The sequence below is a fragment of the Merops nubicus genome, unplaced genomic scaffold (genome assembly GCF_000691845.1).
Source record: "Merops nubicus isolate BGI_N331 unplaced genomic scaffold, ASM69184v1 Scaffold53909, whole genome shotgun sequence".
Classification (NCBI taxonomy): domain Eukaryota; kingdom Metazoa; phylum Chordata; class Aves; order Coraciiformes; family Meropidae; genus Merops; species Merops nubicus.
In genome coordinates, this window is record NW_008634093.1 from 1 (window position 1) to 8,089 (window position 8,089).

Genomic DNA, 8,089 nt, shown 5'->3' on the forward strand with positions numbered 1-8,089 from the left:
CCCTGGGGCTGAGGCAGTGCTCCTTGCACACTGCCATGGATCTCAGCAGAATCAAGAGCTTAATTTTCCCCAGCTAGGAGCACAGGCAGCAGCCCCTTTCCCCTTCCCCCCTGGTGTGGCACAACTCACTTCCTTGCAACTCTGGGACCCCTGATCCCTGGGGCTGCACGGGCCTAGAGGCCCCAGCATTACTTCCAAACCAGCATTTGTGTCCTGCTGCCCAGGGCAGGGGTGCTCTTTATTTTGGGGGCTGCTGGGACAGGTTGCAGCAGAGCTGGTTTGCTCTTGGGGTGGTGGGGTAGGAACCTACTAGCTGGAGGGTAGAAATGGTGTTCCCTTGGGCTGGGGTGCTAATGGCAATGGGGGTGTTGTTCTTCTTCTTAGGGTGAGAGGGTGGCCCTTGGTGGTGCTGGGCAGAGGTGGTGTGTGGAATGTAGCATGTTTGGGCTGTGTGTACAGGGCAGAGGGGCAGGGTGCTCCAGGAGGAGGTGGGGTGCCTGGGTGACAGGAGGGGAGGCTGAAGGAGGACAAAGCGAGCAGCCCAAGCTGGCTGGCCATAGCAGCAGTTCCCTTGGGGGCCACCAGGCCACTTCTTGGGAGGTGCAAGGGTCACACTAAGAGGGGACTCCAGTGTGGCTGTACCTTGGGGAAAGGTTGTGCCCTGCTGGGCTTGGAGGTGTTGAGGTGTGGTTAAAGCTGAGCTTCCTTACCTTGCTTGCGTTGGGTGTTTTGAAACTGAGTGCTCTGTGGCCCCTTTCCAAACCTTGCTGTCTGTGGCTGGGAGCAAATGGTGCCTGACTGCTCCTCGGGGTGGGGAGAAGGCACCTTGTCCTGCTGACGAGCCCAACTCATCCTGCCCCTTCTTTTTACTGTGGATTTTACACCTGTTTTTCACTCTTTTGTAGATGCAAATCTCTTCCAATAAAAGTAGTTCTTGCTGTGCACCAGCCTGGTCCTGCTGAGGCACTGTGTGCTGGCAACATGCCCACCCCAGGGCCGATCCCCATCTCCCAGCTGTGCCCGCTCTGAGCTGCGGTGCCGAGCCCAGGAGCACTGTGAGGCTTGGCCTGCAGGGCTCGAGAGGGACTGGGTTCTCTGCTGATAGGAGGGACATTAGGTCTGGTGCCTGCAATGGGCAGGCACAGAGAGAGGAGAGGTTTCCCTTCCTTGGGAATGCATGGAATGCATCTTCTCCACCGCTCTTTGCTCTCCAAAGTATGTCCAGTTAATGAGTGAACCCCAAGCAGCAAGAGCTTGGCAGGATTGCCATTGTGGTTGCTGGCACGGCCACCTCTGCCCTGGGACAAAAACATCCCCTGCCTGTGCTCCCTTGGGAGCCTTCCTAGCCAAGCAGGCAGCTCTTGTCCCTGGTGTCCTTGTCCAGCAGCAGGATTCAGTGCCCTCCTTCTTAGAGCACAGGGGATGTGGTAGACCCGCATCTTGGCATGGGCACAGTGCCCACACGGGAATGACAGGATCTGGGAGGGCTTGTGCACCTTTTAACAGGCTCCTCGAGGCCTTATGGTGAGGAAGGGCTGGACCCAGGAGGGCAGGGGATTGCTGTGCTGAGGAGGAACAAGCATGGGCAGGGCACACAAGCTGGAGGGTGCTGCTGGTGGGGATGTTCCAAGAATATGAAAGAAGGCCACCACAAAAGGCAGGGATGGGACCTAGGCAGTTGGCACTGTAACAGTGTCTGGTGTCCTGGCTGTGGGTGGCTCTCACCTGGCCCTTGTGATGACAACCCAGGGTGACACTTGCATTCCTAGTTGCAAAGGCAAGTTACTCACCAACTCAAGTTAATGGCTAACCCTGGGGCAGCTCCTACAGAAGGTGGAAGTTCAGCTGTGTGAGGGCCGTGAGGAGCCATCGGGGGGTGGGGGCCTGTCCACCCCCTACACACTGCAACCCGGGAGCAGTGCAAGCAGGCAGCAGCATGAATGGGAGCCACCACGGAGCGCGTGGTGCCAGGAGCCTTGTGCTTGCCTCCTGCTCCCCACAGAACGTGCGCTCCTGGGTGCTGAGCTGTGGATTAGCCCTTCAGGTAAGGAGGGGACCACAGTGAGCAGCCAGAGATATAAGATAATGGCAATAGGGCTGGGGTGCTTGCAGGTGGGAGGGCAGGGGCCACATCCTGCCAAGCAAAGGGTGCATGGGGCTCTGGCCAGGGTGTGCTGGGAGGGGGTGGGCAGCAGTGGGCATGCACCCACTTGGGGCAGCTGGGCATGGGGGACTGCATCTCTGGATGCCCCAGGGAATTGTGACTACTCCTTTTCTTCCCCACACAGCACCTGGCTGTGCAGGCCTCCTTGCTCTGCATCTTCCACCTCCTCCTGCTGCCCACCCTGCCCGAGGAGCCACCCCATGCCCAGGCCACCAGTGAGCTGCTGGCCCGCAGCCTCTTTGCCTGCGGCCTCTCCACGGTCCTGCAGACCACCCTGGGGAGCCGGTGAGCAAGGGGGACCGAGGAGGTGCAGCTGTTGCCACGAGGAGGGTGATGTCATGATGGGGCGTGTCTGTACCCCCTCCTAGGCTGTGGGAAGCCAGGTGGTGATGGAGGTGGGAAGGGGCATGAGGAAAACCCCTTGCCCCACACCTCTATGTGGCTGTCCCTCCCTGCCATCACTGCATCCTCCTGTCTTGCACATACCTGTAGCAAAACTGCCGTGCTTTCCCTCCAGCTCCTCGCCGCCTTGCTCCAGCATTGTTCTGTCTGTGCCCACGTCAGGGGGCTTGGAACAAGATGATCTTTAAGGTCCCTTCCAAACCAGATCTTTCTGATTCTGCCATCGTATACAGCTCCTCCAGACTACCCTGTGCTGCCCATGCACCACATGGGCTAGGTGTGTGCTTCAGCAAAGCCTGACCTCTGTGCACATCCCATGTGCTGCTGCTTGGGATGTGCTAGGGCACATTTGGGATATGGGGTGACTTCCTGTCACTTTGGGGTTCTCGCCTCCTTCCATTCTCATACCTCACTCCTTGTGCAGCCGGGACTTTGGGAGCAGCCCTGTCCCCTCTTTCCTCCCTAACGTGCCCTTGCTGTCCCCATCCCCAGGCTGCCACTGGTTCAAATCCCATCCTTCGAGTACCTGGTCCCTGCCGTGGTGCTGAGCTCCCACCTGTCCCTCGGTGCCAGCACAGACGGGAATGGTGAGCACAGCCCTGGAGCCTGTGTCCCACGGGGCCTGGGCCACGCCGGTGCCAGGGGAATGGCAGTGACGAGCACGGGGGAGGGATGAGGAGAAGCATGGAGTCCTGCCTGCTGGCACCTCTGCTGATGGTGCACCCACAATGCATCTGGTTGCCTCCCCAGGGTCAGGGCTAATGGGGATGCAGGCACGCTGGCCCTTCCCCAGCCAGCAGCCTCTGTGCTGTGTGCTCTTGGACTCAGCTCCAGAAGTCCACGTGCCTCACATCCCTCCGAAATTCCCTTCCAGGCACAGCTGTGGCCAGCGCGTGCCCTGCGCCGCACTGCACTGCCACAGGGAAGTGGGCTGCCTCGCTGAGAGAGGTGGGTGCTCCAGTGCTGGGCTGGGGATCCCTGTCCTCCTGTTCCACTAGTACCCCAGTCATCACCTTTCCAGCCCTCCTGGGGATTTCCATGAATTGGGAGGCCCAAGGGGATGTGCAAAGGCAATGGGGATCGTGGTGCATGTGAATGCATATGTTCCCTTGGGCTTGGGACGAGTGGAACCTGGGGAGCAAGTGGTGCTACTGGGGCAGTGGGATCGTGGCCAAGGGAAGGTGTTGGGCTGCTCTCTGTGTATCCTGCCCCACAGGTCCCATCCTTTCCTCCCACAGGTCTCTGGTGCCGTGCTGGTGTCTGGGACGGTTCAGCTGATGCTGGGGGTGTTTGGTGTGTGTGGCTGGGCAGCCCAGCGCTGCGGGCCCATGGTCCTGGCCCCCAGCCTCTCTGTTATTGGGCTGTCTGCATACAAGGAGGCTGCTTTCTTCTGCTCCACTAACTGGGGGATAGCGCTTCTGTACGTGAGCCCAGGGTCCACGCTGGTGTGCAGCCCCTGGGGCTTCCCTCCACCATAGGGACAGGAATGGGGCATCCCCAGGGTGCATGGCATGTGTTTGGGGCCCCATTTCCCTGATGCTGTGTGATGACCTGTGCTCCCTCTCCTAGGCTCATGTTCCTCGCTGTCACCTTCTCCCAGCACCTGGGGTCCTGCCGCCTGCCACTCTGCACCTGGCCCCAGGCTGGGGGGGGCTCCATGGAACTGTCTGTCCCCACCCTGCGCACATTCTCGGTACCATGGCTTGCCTACCCCTGCTCCTCCCAGTGCACCAGGCTTCTCTCTTAGCCTGCCTCTTTGGTGTGGGGATAGGTGGGACCCCATTTCCCTGGAGCAGAGCTGGGTACTGGGAGCAGAGGAAGGGGTGAGAAGTCCTGGTGCAGCTTCCAGGGTGTGGATGCTGCTGGGACAGCATAGGAGACATACACTTGAGGGTGTCTGAGCAGAGCTTGGGATGCTCCCTGCAGGGGTAGAGGGAGATGTGGAATAGCTACCTGGGAGAGGTGAGAAGACAAGGACCTGCTGTCTGGTGCACAGCAGACAGGGTGCTGGCCTGGGCAGGCAGGGGAGAAGGCTGCCCTGCTGAGGGTCACCTTGCTGCCTTGCAGGTACTGCTCCCATTTGCCGGTGTCTGCATCTTGTGTGCCATCCTCAGCCATCTCCACATCCCCTGGGAATCGTTGGACCTGGTCATGGCACAGCTGTCCTGGGCTAACGGCACCTTCCACGCTCCTTGGGTCCGCATCCCCTATGCAGGTGGGGTGTGACACAGCTGGGCGCAGCCGTTTGCCTCTGGCCAGGGCCTCTATCACCCCTCCCTTCTTACTCTACAGACGAGTGGGGGTGGCCTCTAGTCACTCACCGGGCGCTGGCAGTGGGCATTGCCATGGCCATCAGCTGCAGCATGAACTCGGTGGGCTGCTATGTGCTCTGCGGCAGGCTACTGCAAGCCCCCCAGCTGCCCCCACATGCCTGCAACCGAGGGGTCTGTGTGGAAGGGCTGGGCAGCGTCCTGGCAGGGCTGCTGGGCACCCCAGGGGGCACAGCTGCCAGCATCGCCAACGCCTGCACCACCAGCCTCATACAGGTATGCCCGGGATGGGGCAGGAAGGTTGGCTTGGGATGGGAGGCAAGGCAGCAGGAGGTACAGGGGACCTGTAGGACCCAGGCTGTCAGCAAGCCAGCACAGGGAAAGGCAGGTGTCTATGGCAGGATAGGGGGGGACAGAGCAGGGGTGGTGATGCTCCCCATCCTCGCTTCCTCTCTTTCTGCCAGGCTGGTTCTCGCCTCTCCGTGCAAGTCAGTGGTCTGGCGTGCGTGGTGTTGGGCATGTCCCCAAGGCTGGCAGGGCTCCTCACCCACATCCCGCTGGCGGTTCATGGTGGGTACCCTGCCCTGCCCCAGCACAGCGGTGCCCGCAGCCTGCCTGGCGCTGCCTGACTCCTGCCCCTCGCAGGAGGGGTGCTCTGTGTCACCTACGCCATGGCTGTGGGCACGGGGATCTCCTACTTCCAGTACGCAGACATTGACTCGGGGAGGAACATCTTCATCGTCGGCTTCGCCATGTTCATGGCCCTGCTGGTGCCGCGGTGGTTCGGTGCGGCTCCAGCTCACCTGGCCACAGGTAGCCGGGACATTCCCGAGGCAAGGCAAAGCTTCAGGCCCTGGGGCATGGTGACCACACACCTCTGTCCTGGGAGGCTTGGTTGTCTCTGAGCAGCAGGCAGCTCCCTTTTCAACCCCCGGAACTGCTCTGGTAGCTCCTGCCCCTTCCTCACTGTTGGGCTGGGATATGCTGGGTGATTCTGGTACTGTCCCTGCAGGCTGGGTGCCTCTGGATCTCCTTTTCCTCTCCCTGCTCATGGTGCCTGTCTTCTTAACTGGCTTCTTGTCATTTTTCCTGGAGAACACAGTCTCAGGTGAGGGGCTGCTTCAGGTGCTTTGCTCTGAGGGCTGGATCTGGCCATGGGACCACTGGCTCTGCCTCTAGGCAGCCATGCTGGGGGTTTTGGGGCTGGTGTGAGCCAGGAGGACACAGCCAGAGGAAGAGGCTTCCATCTTATTACCCACCACCGTACTTGCAGGAACCCTGGAGGAGAGAGGGCTGCTCTCTGAGCTGGCACCATGGAAAGCCAGGGCAGGTCATCACCACCCCCGTGGAGAGAAGAAGTGTGAAGCCAGCCAGGCCTATGAGCTCCCTGCCTGTCTGAGGAGGCTGCTGCCATCCTCCTGTAAAGCCTTCCCCTGCTGCTTCCTCTGCCCAGGGAATGAGGAAGAGGAGGAGGAGGCCAGATCTGCCACCGAGGAGGGGACTGCTGCCCCAGGAGAAGGGATGCAGCTTCTCCCCAAACCCTGCTCAGGGGAGCCACAGCTGGCCAGGAGGATGAGTGAGATGGAAGTGCCTGCGTGGCACACCATGGCCTGACCCTGTGGTGCAGGGACACCTCATGGGGGACTGGAGCTGTGCCCCCAAGGCAGCTTGTGAGCTACTTTGCTCCTTGTTTCTGAAGCCCACATGGACTGGAGGGATTTACACGTCCACACTCCTCATTTCCCTGCTTGGAAGTGAGCTATAAAAAAACACTTAAACCAAATCTGCCCTCTCCAGGAGTTTCTTTTCCAGTCAGGATTTGCCTGAGAGATCCCCTGAGGACTGCAGCTGCAGAGGGCATGGCTATGTGGTGCAACTGCAGCTGGGGCTGTGGATATCCCTGAAGCCTATCATCACCCTGGAGAAAGGCTCAGTGCTTCGGCCAGCACCAAAGGGCTGTCAGCCCAGGGTCTGCTTGCCTGCTGGCACTGTGCTCAGGAAGGGCTGCCCCTCCACCTCCTCAGGGCTGCGTCCAAACTGTGCCCATGGCCTCTTGATACCCATGGCACCAGATGTATACTAATGCCCTAGCTCTGGCACACCAGGCTGGAGGTATAGCTCAGTTGCCCAAAAGAATGAACCTCCTTTCATCCAGAGCAGGTTTGTACCAGCAGCGCTCAACATTCGACTGTCCCTCAGGTACTGTTCTTTTTGACAAACCAGGCAGCAGTAGCTTTCTCTGGGGAAGAAAACATCGACTTTGACCCTCATGATTAAGCTTGGAGCCTGTGTTATTTCCTGCTGCCAGATGGTTATGCAGACTGCAGCAGAGTCTCCACTAACCCTACTTGCTGCTCTGGTATTTACGGCAGGTCAGAGTCTGCAGGCAGGACCCTGTGCTGCCTCCACCAGTCTGAACTGGCCTGCAAAAGCCTGGTAGCAGGGTAAGAAAGGCTGGGGCTTTGCAGCCCTTGGGTAATGCAAGCTGGCCCTGGATGCAAACTCAAAGGATGGATAGGCTCAGGCTGGGTCCATGATGGAGCTAGTCCATGGGAGTGATGTTCTCAGGCTGGATTACAGCTCTAGAGTATGGCTGCCTGGCCCAGAGGAGCCCACTACCACCCAGGAATACCCAGAGGTGGCTGCAGGTTGGAAGGGACATGGTGCCACTCTATGTGCTGTGCCCTCAGGGTTCAGCCCTCTTTCCTCAGCTGCCTGTGATTTCCCCACAGCTGAGCCCTGTGCACCCACTGGGGATGGGGTGGAGCACAGCCTGGCTGCACCCTAGATGTGCCCAAAGCCTAGATTAGGTTCACTCTAAACAGGCCATGCAATGCAATCTGCTGTGCACCGCAAAGCTCCTGCCTGCTCCTACCTACCCTGAATGCCCCTTTGGATACAAACCCTCTGGGGCGACCCTCCCCTGGCCCTGCTCTTAGGACAGCTGCAGCCTGCCCAGAGTCAGGGCAAGGAGAGGAGGGAAATGGGGGGTATGAAGAGAGTGCAAATGGGGGCCAGTGTAGGGGTGCAGTTTGCAGGTGCGGGATGCATGTGGTGCAGATGGGGGATCACAGCATAGGGGTGCTGGGAGTGGGGTGGTTAGAGGGCGGAGCTGTCCTCGGTGTGGAGGAGGGTGTGGATGCGCAGTGTCCACAGCCCTGCTCCGCGGTGTCCTGTGAGCCAAGCGCCTGGGTACAGGGGACACAGGCACCGGGACCCCCAGCTAGCTGCGCGGAGCCCGCTGGGGTGCAGC

The 8,089-nt window shown here is 60.0% G+C and overlaps 1 protein-coding gene across 1 annotated transcript; it reads left to right on the plus strand.

Moving 5' to 3' along the window:
* Positions 1–1,936: 1,936 nt before the first annotated feature.
* Positions 1,937–6,450, plus strand: SLC23A3 (solute carrier family 23, member 3). Its single transcript, XM_008948446.1, has 12 exons — positions 1,937–2,044; positions 2,289–2,449; positions 3,059–3,153; positions 3,441–3,514; positions 3,805–3,986; positions 4,136–4,259; positions 4,634–4,781; positions 4,859–5,112; positions 5,301–5,406; positions 5,482–5,649; positions 5,849–5,944; positions 6,110–6,450. Exons 1-12 carry the CDS (start codon positions 1,937–1,939, stop codon positions 6,448–6,450), a joined length of 1,857 nt encoding a protein of 618 aa, XP_008946694.1.
* Positions 6,451–8,089: the final 1,639 nt, after the last annotated feature.